Source organism: Pseudoliparis swirei, chromosome 7, assembly GCF_029220125.1.
Source record: "Pseudoliparis swirei isolate HS2019 ecotype Mariana Trench chromosome 7, NWPU_hadal_v1, whole genome shotgun sequence".
NCBI classification, from domain to species: domain Eukaryota; kingdom Metazoa; phylum Chordata; class Actinopteri; order Perciformes; family Liparidae; genus Pseudoliparis; species Pseudoliparis swirei.
This window is the reverse complement of record NC_079394.1, coordinates 4248464-4269412: the sequence shown is the minus strand read 5'-3', so window position 1 is coordinate 4269412 and position 20949 is coordinate 4248464. Positions and strand designations below refer to the sequence as shown.

General features: G+C 41.0%; 2 protein-coding genes across 2 annotated transcripts; both read left to right on the top strand.

Moving 5' to 3' along the window:
* The first annotated feature begins 1774 nt into the window (after window positions 1–1774).
* Window positions 1775–5476, top strand: LOC130197142 (arrestin domain-containing protein 3-like). The gene is made up of 7 exons (XM_056419657.1): window positions 1775–2109; window positions 2490–2534; window positions 3387–3447; window positions 3681–3831; window positions 4008–4104; window positions 4173–4429; window positions 5184–5476. Exons 1-7 carry the CDS (start codon window positions 1848–1850, stop codon window positions 5409–5411), a joined length of 1101 nt encoding a protein of 366 aa, XP_056275632.1. The 5' UTR covers window positions 1775–1847; the 3' UTR covers window positions 5412–5476.
* A 2619-nt stretch (window positions 5477–8095) lies between these two features.
* On the top strand, window positions 8096–12769 carry LOC130197148 (arrestin domain-containing protein 3-like). Its single transcript, XM_056419669.1, has 6 exons — window positions 8096–8365; window positions 8446–8506; window positions 8597–8744; window positions 8841–8925; window positions 10859–11112; window positions 11844–12769. The coding sequence occupies exons 1-6, from the start codon at window positions 8110–8112 to the stop codon at window positions 12096–12098; spliced, it is 1059 nt and encodes a 352-aa protein (XP_056275644.1). The 5' UTR covers window positions 8096–8109; the 3' UTR covers window positions 12099–12769.
* Window positions 12770–20949: the final 8180 nt, after the last annotated feature.

Sequence of the window (20949 nt, the reverse complement as noted above, 5' to 3'; positions counted from 1 at the left end):
TTCTAACAGGTTTTATCAGATGCAAAAAGATATTGTATTTTAGTTCATATTTACTATCCTGACTGATAATTCATTTTAAAGCTGAAAGAATAGTATTTTATTTTGGAGGCCGATAAACATAAATATAAAGAAATCACATTAAAAAACCTACAGGACACACTACAGTATGTAATGGTGACACTGATCCACAAGTTTGTGTTACTAATTGGCGACATACACACCGATATGTGCAATCAGCTAAAAATCACACACACACACACACACACACACACACACACAGCACACACAAATGCACTTCCATTGTGTTGGCGCTTGGACACTGCTGCGGTAATGAGAAATAACACCAACGCAATTATCAGTTTCCTGTCAGACTCCACAGTATGACTAATATGAAAACTAAGCTCTTTACATGGGGAACATTTGGCATGGATGTGAATATTGTCTGAACAAACTTCCATCAAGGTAATTGTAGACCACGTGTGACACAAAATGATTGGATTATAGATTACGAACAGATTATCACTGTTTCGCAGTAAAAACAAATCTCTTCACAGCTGAACCATTTATAGCTCAAAGTCCCTCTCTTATAACTTTTTTATTGGTGTGAAGATAAGACAACAACAATAAGGAATGTACTGATAGTAATGGCAGAGATATAATCCAAATGTGTTCTCCAGTTTGGAGGTTGCTCCTTTAAAATAAACACATTGGGAGACTTTAAATTTAAAGCTATTTATTTTTGATGTATGAAAGCGCAATTTCATTTTCCATGCACCTCACACTCCAGTGTCTGACCAGGAGCCTGTGTAGCCAATGTTGACACATTTATTTAGATGTTGTTGTCACCCACTTTGTGACCCTGCCTGTGTATGGCTACATCTGAGCATTTGTCATCATTCTGCTTGAAGATGAAGAGACAGCTGTTCATCAAAATATACGAAGACTAGTTTTAAAGTGATTAGCAACTAATTAAAATAATTATCTCTCAAAATCCAGATTTATAATTTGGGTGCATTTGTGGATTTAGATCCACAGACGCAAACAGCAACGGAATAAGAATATATTTTGTATATACTGCAACAATATATTAATATATTATCAGAATGCAAGTGTATTTTCATCATATATTAGCTTTCATTTGTCATGTACGAACTAACTAGAATTACAAAGTATATATGAGTCAACCAGATAGTAAGAGGGATACTTATATTGATAAAAGCCCGTTTTGAGATTGCAACCCTTGTGTATTATATTAAGTGTATTGAGATCATCCCGTGAAGTAAATTGTCCTGTTGTATAAGAATAAAGTTACTTTGCAAATACTCCACGCCCTCTTCCCGTTTCCTTGATGAAGCTCAGCAGAGCCCTGCAGCAGCATGACCCGCTGCTCCGCTTCACCAGAACTCTCTCCAAACTCCGACAAACTTTATGCTTCAATCTGTTTCTTTCTGCCTTGAACCTTCGGCACTTCACAAAGACATGCTCCACATCTCCATCTTCACAAACACTGCACATATGATGACATATCTGTTCCAACCTTTGCCAATAAAAACAGCATTGAGTTCAGACTGTGACCGAATCTCGTGAAATGATCACTTCCTCTTTTCGACACTTCTCTTCAAATTATTTTTCATTTATGGATTTTTGAATGTTATAATAGTGTCTTTATTTGCAGTTGTTCGTCCCAAATACGGTGTTGTTTGTACTCGGTTGCTGGTCATGTGATCAGGTCCCTTCCTCCGGATTGGACCGTGACACACCCACCGCAGAAGAAGTTGGTCTTAATTACTCCACCTGGGGCTTCGTGTCCGTGTTTTTACATCAGGAAGTGTTCCGTGTAGACCACGATGCCGTCCACCGTAAAGAGCCTCAAAGTCACCTATAAGCCCGTGAATGAGGACAACACGTTTACGAGTGGCGACTGCGTGTCCGGCGAGGTCTCGCTGGAGTTGGCCAAAGAATGCTCCATCGACGCGCTGTCGGTCAAACTCAAAGGGAAGGCGGAGGTCTTGTGGAGCGAGAGGCACGGGCAGACCACTGTTGTTTACCACGCCAAGGACAAGTACTTCAGCCTCAAGCATTTCTTCATTCAAGACAAAGATGCCAAAGGTGAGGAATATGGCCTCCAGTTGTGAGGGTTGTCTTTTATTGGTTTAATGTGATCATAAACGGCATTTTCTTCGGTTTATCATCATCTTGACTTTTCTTTAGAACTGTAACTGAGTGTGATGGGTTCGTGTATCAGTTCACTTATCACATGAGATTAGATAGAGTCGGGAGAACAGAAGTGTCGCTTAGCACACGGCTTGCTTCACTTTTTCTTTATTTAACCCCCAAACTCCCGTTACCTTTACCCTCTACGGCAGCCCGGAAGGGACATAGCATCTGCAACACCAAAACACCGGAAACAGCCTGTTACAGAACAAATATGTCATAACTCGGGGAACTAAAGTGGATTGCTGTTAAGTAATTGTTCTCCTTTTCTTTAGGAAATGACGACCAGACACGACTGACAGACCACGGAGATGATAAATGTAATTGTATCACATTTCTGTCCAACTTGTCCACATATCTTTTGTAGTTTTTATGATTTTGACCAATATGTGATAAAAGTCAACAACCCTTGGCCCAATCACCACAAAACTGGCAGGATATTTCCACCAGAATACCTGAAACACATCTGGAAGGTTTCATGCAATTCACCACTAGGTTGCGCCAAATTAACAAAACTCACTTTGACTCTATAGAGTCAGAATGATGTTCACAAGATGTTCCGCCATTTTTATTTTTGCCATATAAATTTATCCATTTACTACCCTCATTATCAAAATTATTGAAATAACATTTTAACTTAACAAAAGCTTGTTGATATCTTATTTATTTTGTAAGATATTGAACTTCAAAAAGGCATAACTCTTCACAAAAGTAGACCAGTCAAACACCTTTGGGCCAATTATCACAATACTTGCATATCTACAAGGGTGCCTGAAATATTCTCTGTATATTTTTGATGAAATCCTACAATTAGTGCAAAACGTGCAGGATATGTTTCATGGTAATGTTAAACTACAATAATATGTTAAACCACCAGTATCAATAGCTATTGGGTGTGAATATTGTTTGATTTGTCGTGGGTTGATTGTTTAGAAGACCGGTAACTTGTTATGCATGTTTATTTACAATTTACTTTGGTCATAGTTATAGAAGAGTGTGATTGAATTATCTTTAGACAGAATTAAAACTGACTAAGGTGATTTTGTTAACTTTGTAAAACCCCAAACTTTGACTTTGTCAGTTGAGCTGCTTCTTCTGTAAAAAAGAAAAAAAGGTCAGAACCTGCAATTTCTGCACGCCGCTATATTTAACAAGTTATTTTTGATTTTCAGACAACCGTGTTGTTGCCGCAGGATATCATGTTTACCCATTCAGCTTTCAGGTGCCTTACCAGTAAGTAACAATTCTTAGAGATTTCTATAGTTATTGTTTTTTAAACAATGAAAAAATAGTAGTTTCATATAATCTTCTGAAAAACATCTAAATAAATCCACCTCAACTATTACAATAGGAGTTTATTTGAGGTTTAATTAAATCATTTAGAAAAGTCAAAGGTTGTATTATATATATGTTGTCCTCCTGTCTTGTATGTGCATTTTCATTTCTCATGTTCTTCTGTGCTTTAGGAATCTGCCCTCCTCCTTTAAAGGCTCTGCTGGTAAAATTGTGTACTTGCTGGAAGCCAAGCTGAGCAGATCCATGAGGATCCCCACCAAAGATTCAACAAAGATCAACTTTGTGTCGAAGGAGGCGGAGACCATCGACCCTGAGCTGATGGTATGTGCTTCCTCATTCCTGTCGTTCCTAACCGGCATGCATCACCTGTTGAATTAGCACAGCTTTTGTTTGGCTGGCAGTCACTGAAATTGGACAATTAAGACACCAGAACATAAGATAATAGCTTAAGTGTGTTCTGTTGTTTAAGTGCATTAATGAATGGTGTCCTCTTTCAGAAACCACAGCACGAGTCTAAGGACAAGAAAATGAAAGTGTTCAACTCTGGAACGGTAGCCATGGATGTGAATCTTGAAAAAACAGGATTCTTCCAAGGTAAACAACCCATGAAGTGATATTGTGAGTGTCATGCAAATGATTATTTTGACATGTCTGGTTTGCAGGAGAGGGGTTAAAAGTTATCGCCCGCATTCAGAACAACTCATCTCGCCCGATCAAGCTCAAGTACTGTGTGTACAGAAAGCACTCCTTCTTCGCAAAAGGGAAGCGAAATGTCATCACTAAAGACCTCCTTAAAGAGGTGGGTGAGCCCATCCCTCCGTCTGCTGAAGAAAAGTTCACAAGGGTCATCCCCATCCCCTTTGATGTGGAGCCCTCCATCGAGAACTGCAGTATCATCAAAGTGGAGTACAGACTCAGGGTAAAGCCAACTTCACTCTTCACGACACGACTGACCCATCAGAGGATAGATAATCTAACTCACAATGACGCTTTGAATTAAGTTGTTGACCAGCTTTCTTACTGGTTTTTAAACATAATCTTCTAATGATGTAGCAGCAAGAAGAGTCTCTTACAGCTACTTGCTAGACTCCTTCGACCAAGATCCTTTTTGTTAAATAGTCATTTTCTAAATGTAAAAAAAAAAAAATCTATGCGCACATCTCTGGTAAACACTAGATTTAACTAGAACGGGCACTTGGTAGAGCGCATACCTTCGCCGCAGCCACATTTTGGCATTAGTTGCGTGCCAATTGGATACAAATTGACCGCAATGGTAAAAAGAAGATTTTGACCTTTTCATGACCTTGACCTTTGACCCGATCGATCCCAAAATGTAAGTAAATGGTCCCCGGATAATAACCAATCATCCCACCAAATTTAATGCCATTCGGTTTAATACTTTTTGAGTTATGCGAATAACACACACACAAATAAATACACAGCGATCCAAACATAACCTTCCGCATTCTGCGAAGGTAATTAACGTGATACCTTTTGTGTTATCCTTTGCTAGGAACTCAAGTTTTATAGAGCTGTAGAATATAAATGGAAGAATGTTTTCATGCACACATGTAAACTATGTTGTAAATAATCGTGAATGCACAAAATACATCAGGGTTATTCTGGTGATCAAACCAAATCCAGCTATGTGACGTCAACCATCTTTTCTACAGGTGTACCTCGATGTCAAATACGCCTCAGACCCAGAGATCAAATTTCCCATCGTTATCCTGCCGGCCCGTCTGGTTCCTGCTGCTTGTGGCTTTGGATTTGAGAGCACAGAGCCGATAGCCTGGGGCTTCGGACCGCCAGCAGCACCCGCACCGTCGGGTGCCCCGCCTCCCTATGGAGCATACGGAATGTTCCCCCCTATCCAGGATTTTGACAAAAAATGTCAGTGACGGGACGATGAAACTACTTTGTAATTTTAAGAGCATGAACTAAAGAGTGTTACTTTATGAATTCATGAGCGTTGCATTTTGTTATGATATATTCACTGTTCTTACAACATTCAAAAGGACCATTATGTATCTTGTGTTAGAGGGCCTTTTGTTTCTTTAAACTGAAATATATCTTTCAAGACGTTGGGGTCTGAGGGAACCCGTATGGTAGAATCCGCTGCAATGAAGTGAAGCGTCATTTACCTCCAGTATGGATACCATTTATTTAAACCATACTTCAGTCTGTCCCCAAGCTACAAAGGCGAAATGTCGACCCTCAGATGGAGCAGGTGGGGTCAGTCTGGCTAAAGGTGGCTGTGGAGCCGCCCGAGTAAAAACACAACGCATAAACCGGTCTTTGGTCTTCTGATGTTCCGTCACACATCATAGGCAGTGATTATATTTTTATTAATATTGCCATGCAACACATCAGGAGTTGTTCATAATGGGTTAACAGCCATTTACCTTCCCGCTCGTGAACTGATGTGATTATTAAGCAATGCGTGAACGTAAGCGTCAACTAGTGTTTACCGTGACTTTAGAATAAAGTACTAAAGAAGTGATTCCCATAAGGCCCCGTCAGTGTCACTGGAACTCAGGCAGCCACCCAAATACAATAAAACAACGGAGTTTATTTGCGGTGCACAAAATATTGAGAATTACATCGTTGAATCCTCCCGAAATGTCTGAGATATCACGACTCGAGTATTTTATTTATTAACCGTCGCAACATTTTTGAGGCTTTATGGAATAACCACATCACAGTTTGTGTGGAGCCTTTAGTGACGCACACCGACTGAAGAGATGGAGAAACTACTTTGTCATGTATACTAAAAGAGTAAAGTGGGGTTCAAAAGAGTCTGGATGGAGCGATGTGTTTTGTGGAAGAAATCTCAACACCAGGGATGCATTTAAGAGGATTTATTTGAGTCATTTCTGGTTGCTTTAAAGTTTCTGTCGACCTCCAATAATCAGACAGCCAATTTAACGTCTCGCAAATAAGATTAGTACATATAGTCTCCATTTAGTGAGCTTAAAGCTCCCAGTTTGTGTGTTGTTCTCACTCAGTGCCCAGATGGCTTCGCGCCAAGAGAGATAACGGCTGCTTTCCGCTTCCGGTCTAGAGCCCTACCCCCGGTTTTAGACTTCAGAATAAGAGCCTAAACAGGAAACCAGCTAGGATCTCAAGGGAAAGGCACCTCTACCACAATAAAACCAATCTCATTCATACTGTCCACATCCTACAGTTGTGAGAACAATAAACCTCATAAAATCAACATTACAGTTACACATATAATACAGTGATCATACTTGTCTATGCTTCTTAATACATTAATCGGAATATTCCTCCCTAATATCCACTATGTAAATTATCTTTCTATATGCATTATTTAAAACATAAGACTTCCTTATTTACATGTGCAAGTGGACATAAAATCCACTACAACCTAACAATACAATTTCCATTGATCCACTGAATATTGCAGGTCATTCAACCGTCATTTCCTTTGGACTTAAAACCCATTCTGTCAAATAAGTGTATGTACAGTAATGAAAGCTAGTTTGATGTGAATGGAAAATATGTCGTGATGGGAAAGGGTAGCACGTGAGTAATAAAGCTAAAAATACAGGTGTCACTCCACCGGCTCAGGTGGTTATCAAGAAGGCTCATTCTAAAAAGTATGATTGCCAGGCTGAAGAACAGTTCACAAACTGACCAAGCATGGAAAAAAAGTCTGATGGCTTTTTTAATAAAAATCTCTACTAACTAATAAACCCACTGTAGCATAGCATATATATTTATCCCTTCACTTCTCGCACTCTCCACTTCTTCTGGCACTACTGTTTCACAGCTACTGTATATAGCCATTCCTCTTGTATATACTTTTAGTGGACTTTCTTAAACTTCTTAGACCGTTGCACTGTTTGTTTTATTTGTTCTGTATTGTATTGTGTTGTAATGTATATTTTGTGTAAGCACAGAGACACTTTACCAAGTCAAATTCCTTGTTTGTGCAAACTTACTTGGCCAATAAAACTGATTCTGATTCTGATTCTGAATTAGAGGAGGGGTCAAATACTCAGGGGTAAAATTTGGATTTTGAGGTGATTGTAAATACAGATGCAGGGTGGTGTATACACACTTACAAGTAAAAGATAATTAAGGGGGTGCCGGGGTTGTTTGTTGTCTTTAAAAAAAAAAAAAATGGTTTTTTTGGAGGGGGGGGGAGGGTATGTGTGTGTGTGTATGTATATATGTGTGTATGTGTGTAGGGGTATGTATATGTGTGTATATATATGTTTATGTCTGACATTTTTGTACTTGTTTTATGTATATATCGCTAAACAAATAAAAAAATGTAAGTGACAAAAAAGAAAGAAAGAAGAAGTGTCATTCTCGACAGCAGAGTGATCAAGCAGCACTGTCGCAATGTAAGTCGTTGTTTATTAATTTGTATCAACTGTTTTATCAGCTGAAGGTGCAGTCACTGCGCGCATGTGTGTCTCACCTGTGGACACAGCAGAGACAATCCGGTTTAGCAAGATTTGCATGCCTGAGGTCACGCATAAAGCGCGTGGAGCAGCTGGTCGGGGTTTACAAGCCTTCTCGTTCTGTTTGGAGATTTTTTTAATTTTCCGCTGCGTATTTCTTTGAGGAATGACCATCAAAAACTTCTCGATTGAATACGATGCCATCAACGGCAGAAACACCTTCACAGATGGAGATACCGTGAATGGGAGGATCATCGTCGAGGCTTCGAAGGAAACCAGAATCCAATCGCTTGTTTTTACAGCAAAAGGAAAAGCTCGGGTCAGATGGACCGAACGTCACGGAAAGCGTCATCGTCGAGTGTACTGGGCCGAAGAGAAATATTACGACGTCAAACATATCTTGAGAGAGGCAAAACAAGACGGTAAAGTGTCAAATAAATACAACCAAGTATTCTAGACAATCATTCATTATTAACAGCTTATAATACAAATTATATTCCAGGCGTTGATGTCATTTGTAAAGGAAGACATGTGTTTCCTTTTTCCTTCAAGATTCCTGAAAGGTGCCATTTCTTTCCTCGCTCTTCTTTCATGTAGCAGATGTTTTACTTCTTTCTCAGGTCTTTTACATGTCCTATATGTGCACTTCACAGGAACATGCCCTCATCTTTCAAAGCCTCCATAGGCATCATTCTTCATCAATTGAAGGCCGAGCTTAAACGATCAATGAAGCTGACCAAAAAGGCAACAACTCACTTTACATTTGTGTCCAAAGCAGACGTGGATGTTCCTGGACTTCTGGTAAGAAATCATTCTTCTTCTCAACTGCCACCATTGAATGATACGTATTGTTCAAGCAGGAGATGCTCTGATGTGAGGCGGGGGTTGTTGTCATAGGAGCCTCAGGATACATCCGTCAAAGTGTTCGGCTCTGGAAACGTCTCAATGGATGTTCACACCCAGCGGATGGGATACGAGCAAGGTAATAATGAATCCCTCCTGAGATGCACAAGCCTTTCCTTGTGCAGTAACCCGACCCGCCTCCCATGTTTATTTAAAAAAGCAGGCATGTGTTGAGCAGTGTTGCCAGGTCCGCGGTTTTCCCACGGAATTGGGCTACTTTCGAAGTGTTGCCGCGGGTTGAATTTTGTGTCCGCTGGTTCGGGTAGACCTATTTTGCATGCAAATTACATGAATATCTTTAAATAAAAATCCATATTTTAAATGAAATAATTTATTTATACGCAAATCCTACCAAACTGACTCCAGTCACTTTCCTATCTCAGGGGGGCATCATAAAGGAGTTATGCTTAGGACACCAACATGGTTAGCAGCGGTACTGGACATGGACTTTAAAAGCAGTGAATATGGTTTGGCACGGGCATATTTTGAGTTCTGATATTGGGCTGGTTTTATTGGCCATTGGGCTGGTTTGGGGCTGGTTTTGATTGGCCATTGGGCTGGTTTTGTCACACAGACCTGGCAACCCTGAACCCCACGTACCTGTGCCGCTCTCTCCTCTTGAGGACTTGAATCTGAACCGCGATCAGAAGAGAACGTTCCATCTCCAGCCATTCCTCCAACTGCCCACATCTTTTTTTTATAGAGAGACAACTAGATTACCAACCAGCGTGCAACAAGGTACACATCTGTCTACAGGAGGTGAAAGGTGTGTGTGTGTGTGTGTGTGTGGGGGGGGGGGGGTGTCAGTACAGGTTCAACAAGTTGTGTTGGTGGTATGTACATTCATCCATGGGGAGAGGGAAGTCGTCTTCATAAACGACCAAGAAGGCAGGAAGAGAATCTTGTTAAGCGACATCATATAGAGACTGTATGTTTATGGTCTTAGTGATTGTTTTGAACTTGTATTCTAACAAGTTTTATCAGATAGTCAGATAGTGTATTGCATTTTAGTTTATATTTACTATCCTGACTGATAATTCATTTTAAAGCTGATAGAATATTGATATTTGGGAGGCCGATAAACATAAATTTGATGTTCTGTTTGAATGTTGTTTCTATCTTTCATGCTTTTATCTTTTATTCTGTATTATTTTATTGTAAATTGACCTTGGGTGACTTGAAAGACGCCTCCAAATGAAATGTATTATTATTATTATTATTATTATTATTATATAAACAAATCACATTAACAAACCTACAGGACACACTACAGTATGTATTGGTGACACTGATCCACAAGTTCTTGTTACTAATTGGCGACATACACACTGATATGGGCAATCTGCTGAAATCGGCCAATATTCTGGCCCGCCGGTTTCTTTCTCCATATAGCGTTATTGTTTTCAGAGGTGTATGACATTCAGGTTAACCTTTGAAGGGTCTACATAACAATGCTCATCTTGGATCATGGCAGATAGTAACGTGTAAAACTGGTCATTTAAATCAAGCAATGATTAGTTCATAGCTGCCACATCTGATGTGAGTCTTGGCGCTCAGAGAATTTCAGTCTGTAAGTGAGTAAAACCTGCAGAGCTATTGGCAGCTGAAACTCAGGAGAAAGGGATGCAATACTTCCACTGAACATTTTAATATGAATAGATGACAATTCACATTGTAATATGCATATAACTTTACTATTGGCATACTTCATGGCTGTTTTATCAAATAAATAGCTCGAAGCTGCCAATGGCCTCGTAAGCTTTTGCTCTAATAGGACTAATAGAAGTTTCACAATGAATGCTCTTCATTGGTTGAGTTTTTGTCACCACAGGTCAGCTTGGTGTTAAGTTACTCTTTAATGTTTAATATATCTTCAGTAACAGCGTAGCACATGTTTCAGTTCGGTTGGCATGTGGCATGAGCATACACATTATCCGAATGCAGAATTGTAACTACTATCAAAAACTGATTTGGACTACAAATTGACGAGCTTCCTTTTCCCCATTTTACAGGCGAGGCTCTCCAAGTCACGGTGGAAGTCAGCAACCACTCAACTCGTTCAGTTAAGCCCACATTTATACTGTATGAGAAGAAGAGTTTCTTCGCCCAGGGTCGCAGGAGAGTTGGCACACATGAGATCCTTAAGCAGAAGATTGAGTCTATTGCACCTGGGAAAGAGACTGTAACCACGGTGATCCCCATCCCCAGGGAACTGCCTCCCTCCATCTTGAACTGCTCCATCCTCAAGCAGGAGTACAGGCTGAAGGTAAACTTCCTTAAATATTGTAATATATATATAATATATATATATAATATATAATATAATATACAGGACTGTCTCAGAAAATTAGAATATATATATAAAATATATATAATATAACGCTGTGGAAGGTAATCCTGCATTTCTTCTTTCTGAGCCATTCAGTCATTCCCTTCATATATTGATTACTGTTTTGTTAGAATAGCCACTGATGGGAAGCTTGTGGGATTTAAATAGTTTAAAATGTCTTATTTGTACTTTTAGGTAGTGAATGAGGTTTCATTTTTCAGTTAAAGGTGAAATAAAAAATAAAAAAGTGTGATAGTGATATTATCAACAAATATTTCCTCGTGAAAGGCTTCCCACTTGTGACATGATAGGAAATATCCAAATGCAAATGGACCATTTTTCTTTATTGACTATTTTTTAAATGAGCAAGAAAATACGAAAAGTAACTTGTAAAAAGGACTTAATGAATTAAACAAACAGAGAAATATATAGGAAACCATGCAAGGGAATATTTTAAGAAATAAAAGAAAGACCCGATCACGAAACCATATTAACACAAAAAGTAATTACAAAAAAAAAAAGATCTGAATATCAACATGTGGAGACTTTGACCACATCCCTCATTCATAGTGTTGGCCAAAGGAGTCCATAATGCACACAGTATGTAATACCGTAAGATATTCTGGTGATATAAAAAAACAATATAACATCAGTAATGTTTTTCACAGATCCATCTAGATCTCAAATATGCTGCTAATCCAGAGATCAAGTTCCCGATAGTCATCCTACCTTCCTCTGAGGTGCCTGATATAATAAAACAACCACCTGCTGCTGCTTTTGGATATGAAGCGTTTGGGGACCAGGACCGAGGGCCCTGGAGCACGCCGCCTCAACCGCAACCGGCAACCCGCGCTTCGGATCCCCCGCCTCCCGACGGAGCACATGCAGCGCACCCTCCTAGCAACTATGCGAGTGCACTGTGAATACGCCACAGATATGGCCGCGCACTCATTTATTTTTGTTTGATACAAGATGGACTGTTCCTCTTTCTTTTCATCAACATATATTACCCACAATGCAGCTCAAGTGCCAGCAGTTCGTTTGGAGATTGCTCATGTTTGTTTGTAATATTTGCAGCTGCATAACTTAAGATGCTTTGAATAAAATGTGTTTCTTCTTCTGGAACAACACGGCTGATTCTAACACTAGTGATCGTATATATTTTTATTAGCAATTTTCTAGTCATACCTGATGCCAAAATGTAATGTAATTTAGTAAATTATGAATTGTGCTGTTAGTGTTATGTGTACAGTAACTACATTTCAGCCGTTGAGCAAACTTAATGTTGACTCAACTTATAGTTACACTGCACATGTTACACTGTACATAAATATGTATTGGAGATGTTTCCTTAAATTATACATTATTTAATTTTCTCGAATAGTTAGTTGCTCCTATATTTTCTCAATCTTTTCAAAACAAACCTCTTTTTTATTTGGTGGCTGTATATTCATACCTGTATGTATTTGCATTTGACCAGTAAAGAGGCCTAAACTGTGTCTTACGTTTCAACCCACACTTGTATTGATGTCCGTCTGTCTGAACCCACAAGGACGTTGACATGTTTTAACCCTCCTGTTACCTTTGGGGTCAATTTGGCCCCATTCAATGTTTAACGTCTCTAAATAAATGATTGATATAATTTTTTTTGCTTCATATTTCAACTGGGAAAACATAACATTCACATGATGATATTCTTTCACTATCCTGTACACAACTTGTACCCATCTGTGTTCTTTGGGTTCAATTTGACCCCAGGCTTTTTTCATTGTGTAAAACATATAAGAACGAGAACGGGCACTCAGTAGAGCGCATACCTTCGCATATCACAAGATTGGGCATTGAATTATGAACATTTTGGCATTAGTTGCATGCCAATTGGATAGAAATTGACCACGCTATGGTAAAAAGAAGATGTTGACCTTTTCATGACCTTGACCTTGACCTTTGACCCGATCAATCCCAAAATCTAATCAAATGGTTCACGGATAATAACCAATCATCCCACCAAATTTCATGCGATTCGGTTTAATACTTTTTTAGTTATGCGAGTAACACGCATACAAATAAATAAATAAATAAATACACGGCGATCAAAACATAACCTTCCGTATTTTCAATGCGAAGGTAAATATCAACTTTTTTATTTATTTAAAGGGATATTTAGGTAGTCAACAAACAAACATAAAGTACCTGACACTTAAACTTGGGAAACAATATTCATTCTAATAATTGTCTGGAGGTTTTAATTGCTGGGGTCAAATTGACCCCGAGAGTAAAAGATGTTAGTACATTTGAAGGTAACAGGAGGATTAACTAACTTTAAATGTGTGACTACTTTCAACTCGATAAATGCCAATATGCTGCACACATTCTATTTTAAAAGAGAAGATTGAGCCTGCGACATCTTGCAGCCAACAGAGTGTGACGATGCAGATTGCCATCACACCGCACAATTTATGTTTTACTTTGACACCACTTTGTTTTAGATGTTTCTTCAGTCAATTCTCTCAATTTAATTTGGCCTAATTTAGCCTGCAAGGCTGCCGGCTGGAGTTACCTGTGTGAAAGTGACACCTGCAGCCCTTGATCACATGGTGTGACACAGATACAGCTGGTGGAGAGGTCCAATGCTACAGGACATGAGTCCACCTTGCCTGATCCTTGCTCATCGACTTCAATACCACCGGTAAATGTAAAAGGAATTATTTAGGGTCGTCCAGTTTTCACTCCATTACTTTTGGAAAGGTTGTTAGATGTCGACTCATCATGACTGTGAAGCATCTCTCGGTGGATTACAACAAGGTGAACGAACAAGGCACCTTCTCTCCCGGTGACTCGCTCTCTGGCAGGGTGACGGTGCTGACCAGCGGGGGGACCAAAGTGCAGTGCCTTTTAGTCAAAGCCAAAGGAAAAGCTAAAGTAGCATGGCACAAACGAGAAGGTCAAGCCACAAGGGACAAGAGGACGTACTTTTATTTGGAGCATATTATCATTCAGGATAAAAACAAAGGAGATGGTTAGTATTGTCACACTGCGAGCCAAAAGAGGAAGAAAAGCAGAAAGCTTTTGATCAAATTGATGAATGTGCATTTAACAAAAATATTTCTTTTCATAAGGTTCTGAAATCATCCACTCTGGGAGAAATGTCTACCCATTCACTTTTGTGATTCCCAATACGTGAGTGTGCAATATCTATTTATAATTATATTTATAATAAACACATTTACTTCCTAAATAAGATAATCTTTATTACGTATTTGGAATGTTTGTTTTCAGAGATATGCCCTCATCTTACGAGGGGAAATGGGGCAAAATAACATATAGTTTACAAGCGCAGCTGACCCAGTCGATCTGGCTCGTCCACAAAACCAAGACGGAGTTCCCTTTCCTGACCAAGTCAGAGTTCCCATTTGCCTCCAAATCAGAAATGATAATAATCGGACTAAAGGTATGGAGCAGATTTGCCTTTGCCTTTCAAATCCGGTTTTCTTTTCCCACATATGTATTCAGGTTTAGAATTACACTCTGTTAAAATATTCATCAACTCGGCTTTGGAACGACCTACTGGAGGGGATAAGGCTCGCATAATTAGTAACTTCTTTTAAATCACTTCTTAAAACCCATTTTTATAGAACAGCTTTTAAGTGATCTAGTCTTTTTATGCAGAACTTTGGTCCCCCTAATTTAGTTTGTCTGTTTTTAATTTATTTTTAATTAATTTGGTTTGTAATTAATTTGTTTATTTTTCATTTTATTTTTCATTTTAATATATACTTTTAAATGTAATATTGGTTTCTTGCTATTCCACATGTTTTGCTTTGACTCTCTGTGGAGCACTTTGTAAACATTTTTTTTAAAGATGCTATATAAATAAAGTTATTATCATTATTATTATTATCCATGGAGCTATAACGTCAGCTCAAACTGGTATTCAAAGACGTGGCTTCTTTACAGCATACTTTTTATATTTGGTAGGAGCAACAATATGCAACCAAGATTTCATTTTCTGGCTCTGCAAAGGTTGTTGTGAATGTCACCTCCGAGTCCCTGGGAGTAAAGCAAGGTAAACAGATTTCACTAAGAATGTCTATTTTTTTCTGAATTGTCTTCACGAAAAAAAACCGTAATGCTGTTATTATGATATATATATGATATCAAATGATATGATATTCCTTTATTCGTCCCACAGGGGGAAAATTAAAAATTCACAGCAGCGGTGCACATCAGAGCATCAATGAAAATAAATATAAAAACACAAAACTAAACACTAAAAGGAGCTTATTGTCTTCCTGAATACAAACAGGTGAAGCAATGGCGGTCTCTGTGGAGGTCCTCAATGACTCTGCTCGCACAGTAACGCCCACATTCCACCTGTGTGAAAAGCAGACCTTTGCTGCTCAGTCCGAGAGGACAGTCCACACGAATGAAACCCTCTTCGGGACCGGAGACCCCGTTGCAGCTGAGACCAGCCGGTCCGTCACCAGAGTTCTGAGTATCCCTCCACAACTCCACCCAACCTTCTTCAACTGCTGCATGATGAAGCTCGAGTACAGACTCAAGGTATTAACGCGCCAATACCGAGCCATGCATGATGACCACAACATAACCACATTGGCTGTGTGACGGGGGAGAGCCAGATGGAGGAGGGGCTAAAGGGGGCAGCCTTCGTGGCTTGCCTGCACATGTATGACGGTTACATGTTGAAGAGAGTGTCCTCTTACAGACCTGCTCGGTCCTGTTCTCCTGCGTTCACCACCTGCTCTCAGGGGTCCAGAGCCAAGCAGCCGCACTGCCCAACGACACATGTGTACAGTACAGAGCAGTAACGGAAGTGTTGTTTCTCTGTTGCAGGTCCGTCTCGATGTCCCGAGAGACTCGGAGATCAAAATCCCTCTGGTCATTCTGCTCGGCTCACCGAAACCACGTCAACAACAACCGAAGCGATCCATCTGGTTTAAAAACCTTCCTCGTTAAACATATTCAACTAGAACGGGCACTCGGTAGAGCGCATACCTTCGCATATCACAAGATTGGGCATTGAATTGTGAACATGTTGGCATTAGTTGCATGCCAATTGGATAAAAATTGACCGTGCTATGGTAAAAAGAAGATGTTGACCTTTCCATGACCTTGACCTTTGACCCGATTGATCCCAAAATCTAATCAAATGGTCCCCGGATAATAACCAATCATCCCACCAATTGTCATGCGATGCAAGAAGAATTTGACCTTTTCATGACCTTGACCTTTGACCCGATCGATCCCAAAATCGAATCAAATGGTCCCCGGATAATAACCAATCATCCCACCAAATGTCATGCGATTCGGTTTAAAACTTTTTTTGTTATGCGAGGAACACGCATACAAATAAATAAATAGATAAATAAATAAATACACGGCGATCAAAACATAACCTTACGCATTTTCAATGCGAAGGTAATGAAGATGAAGAGCCACTTGTATGCATGTTTAATGACGAGAACATACCGACACAGAATACGTGTTTGTTGTGCTCTCAATTGCCTGATAACTCACTGGGCTCTCTTTTCCACTAGATGGAGATGTGTGTCGTCTGTGAGTGTGAGTGTTTAGACTTTGAACCAACGACTCTGATCCTTTACTTCAGTAAGTACAAGTTTAAATACCATAACATAGAAATCCTCCATTACAGGCACAGCTGTGAATTAAATGTGACCACCTCTAACATAATATGATGCTTTATAACATTGCACGCTTGTAGGTTGAGGTGGAGCTAGTTTTATACTTCATACAAAGTAGTAATGTTCAATGGGTAGGAAAGAAGAACACAATCTGTACCTCATAATTATACATATGCACACTTTAAATTAAAGTAGATCTACTTACTTTACTCTCTACTGCCAATGTAAAAAGCTGTATTTTGATGTTAGGGGAAGAAGTCCTTTCATAAGATAAAGGAGTGAAAAGAAAGACGGACTTCTTCCGTGTGAGATACTTATTAATTTGAATCAATTTTAATAATTTACAGTTAAGAAGCCATTTGTCATCCCGATCGTGAGTGTTGGGAATTAACATTCATGCATCTCAGCACGGAGACAAACAATGACTCACTGAGAGAGAATTAGATGCTGGGGGTTTCTCACGCTCATCTTTGTCCATGGACTCATTTTGCAAGAGAGAAAAGTATTGAACAAAAGCACGTTCGCAGTTCTATCGGTACATGTGTTCCTAAAGCAGCAGTTCTTAAGTGAAACCAGGCCCGTGTTCATGACAGAGACTCGGAGATCTCTCCCTGCCCAGGAAGGGGAAGCTTGTTGGGATCCATCCTGGAAGCATTAGAGCTGGCTATTGTGACACACCCACCCACCCAGAGAGAGAGAGAGAGAGAGAGAGAGAGAGAGAGAGAGAGAGAGAGAGAGAGTGGTTGGTTCTGACGCACATATATAAGTCTTCACGATTTCACGTTCAGCCCACAAAACTGATTATTCACGACATTAATAATACAAAAGCACCAGAGTGACCAACAAACACAGGTTTCACATCTTGTAACAGTTTAGCTCCACGCCTTCCTTTTTGTAATAGTTGTTTTCATCCTGTCACACCATCTCGTCAATCCAACTCCCCTCACCTGCCTCTGATCACCTCGTTAGTCCCTCATTCCCTTCACCTGGTCCTCACGCCCTTCTCACCTGCCTCTGATCACCTCGTTAGTCCCTCATTCCCTTCACCTGGTCCTCACGCCCTTCTCACCTGCCTCTGGTCACCTCGTTAGTCCCTCATTCCCTTCACCTGGTCCTCACGCCCTTCTCACCTGCCTCTGATCACCTCGTTAGTCCCTCCTTCCCTTCACCTGGTCCTCACGCCCTTCTCACCTGCCTCTGATCACCTCGTTAGTCCCTCATTCCCTCCACCTGGTCCTCACGCCCTGCTCACCTGCCTCTGATCACCTCGTTAGTCCCTCATTCCCTTCACCTGGTCCTCACGCCCGTCTCACCTGCCTCTGATCACCTCGTTAGTCCCTCATTCCCTTCACCTGGTCCTCACGCCCGTCTCACCTGCCTCTGGTCACCTCGTTAGTCCCTCATTCCCTTCACCTGGTCCTCACGCCCTTCTCACCTGCCTCTGGTCACCTCGTTAGTCCCTCATTCCCTTCACCTGGTCCTCACGCCCTTCTCACCTGCCTCTGATCACCTCGTTAGTCCCTCATTCCCTTCACCTGGTCCTCACGCCCTTCTCACCTGCCTCTGGTCACCTCGTTAGTCCCTCATTCCCTTCACCTGGTCCTCACGCCCTTCTCACCTGCAGAGCATCCCCTCATTAGTCCCTCACTATTTAGCTCCCTCACTTCCACTTGTCCTCTGCCAGATTGTCTTGTGTTTTCGTGTCAAGTTCTCCAGCGTTATTAGAGTAGATTCCTGACCTGCCTGTTCTGACCCTGCCCTGACCTCTGATTCTCTGCCCCGCCCCTTTTTGGACTTGTTTGCTTCTTCGACTGATCTCCCGGTTTTGACCTTCCAACCAAAGAAAGTAATCTTTGTTACTCCTGTCTGAGCTATTGGGTCCACTCTAATAGCGTCGTGACGCATCTTTCCGTTCATGTACTCGGTCCGCACCGCTGTGGTGGGATCTGAAAAACGAAGCTCATATTTCAACTCACATTTACTGCAATTGACTTGTTACTTGAGCCGGTTGCCAAATGTATTAATATTTGAGTGGAAACACATAAAATGTAATTCAAATCGTAAGTCGAACTGCTTTTATGTGTCACTTATTGTAAGTATCTGTAATAACTTTACAGTATAATGGCCATGTGGGTGAGGAGGACTGACTGACAGCCGTTGAAATAACTCCGTAAATATTGAAAACAATTTAAAATACAGGGTCTAAAAGCTGTGAGATTAAACGGCACATCATTTGGATTTAAGTAGCACGGTATGCAGTGCGGATAATACAAAAGCAAATTATGCCTCCTACACCTGTTTGAAGATATCTGCAAAGCAGCAGGCTGGCTCTTAAATTAAATAGAACAGTGACTTCTGGTGTGACGCAGAACTTAGGAGACGGATTCCTCGAATGCCTGAATCCTCCACCTGCATGAAGACGTCTCCACAGCAGCAGCTTCATGTCATTCTTTGGCAGCAGGAATGGTGTCGGCTGTGCTGTAGCAGAGCCTGCCTGGTAACCAGTCTGGCTCTGTGTACAGTGTGCAGGCTGTCAGCCAGCCAACTCCCTCCCCACACACACACACACACACACACACACACACACACACACACACACACACACACACACACACACCATGGTCGGTTTTGGAGAAGGGGTGGGGAGGTGTGGCCTTTGGCACCTCCCACCTCCGAAGCCAGAGCTAGCACCATGACAACCGTGCGGGCCTGCTGGCGACTCCCTGTCTTCATCGGCCACGGTTGCCATGGTAACTCCCCAAAGGGGCTCCCGCGGATCAGCGGGATGGCCGTCCAGTTGACTAACCCTCTCCCAGCTGGAGGGCGGCCGAGAGAGCCAGCGAGAGAGCGGAGTGAAGGGGAAGGGAGGGTGTGCGTGTAGTGTGTGTGTGTGTGTGTGTGTAGGATGGCACAGCAGAGCCTGAGGAGTAGGAAGAGAGAGAGAGAGAGAGAGAGAGAGAGAGAGAGAGAGAGAGAGAGAGAGAGAGAGAGAGAGAGAGAGAGAGAGAGAGAGAGGCCTATCTCTGCTTGCATGCAGCCTAATAACAGTGGGAAGCTCTGATGAAAATACACATCATGTTTAACGCTAGTCACACATATTTCTTCATTCAATTAATTCTTAATTCCTCCTCTTTTGGGCGAGCATGGGCCGCCTGTAACTAACACCCTCCATTAACTCATCGCGTACATGCTGATTTAGGCGACTCGAGCGCTCACCCCTTCGTGTTTCTCGAACCACGTGAAGATTATTCTGACCCAAAAAGTGAGTTCTTTCTTCAACGTTTGAGTCGAGTCTGCGACGCGTGTCACGTGTCGAGTCGGGACCCAGCGGAGCGGGGCCACAGATGGCTCTGTGCGGTTGGAGAAAGAGACGGAATGACAAGGTCCGTTTGCCGGAGAGTGCTGAGGGGCTTTTTCTACTCTGTAATTGCTCCAAGCTGCGTCCCCTCGAAGGCCCAGAGACTCACGGAGGCCCGTGTGAAGGACCAGGAACCACCAGAACCGAGCCGCAGTCAAACCAGCGTCAATTATTTTTATGCTCTGATTTTATCATCATATTCACATAATTGTCCCCGTTTTATATTAACTACGGTGATGTTGTTCACGCTTCAATACCACACACACACACATAAACCCACACACAAACATACACACACAAACACAATAACTGGTTTTTCAGTGATGTACATCATGATGAATATTTTATTTTGGAAAAGGAGAGAGATAAACTTCCCGTAGTAAACATTTTCTGATCTATTGTAAGTGCAGAAAAGTTTGATTTCTTCTTTTTCATACAAAATCCTTCTCATTATTTTAAACGTATAAAAAAGTGACACAAGGCAATTCTGTCAGCGTTACAGAAGGCGAGTCGCCAAAACATTCTACCCTAATTCAAATAATCTAGTTTCTCAGGTTTCTTTCGCTATGATACGTGCAATAATACTCCTATCCTAAAACTAGCTCTACGTAAAGTCCGTGACTATATTGTGCACTTGTAGTGGTAACCTTTGGAATTACAAATAGCTTTACCGTTTAAAAAAAAGAAGAAAAAAAGAAAAGTTGTTCGATTACGGAAAAGGATATAAAAACAAACAAAAAAAGCAGTTTAATG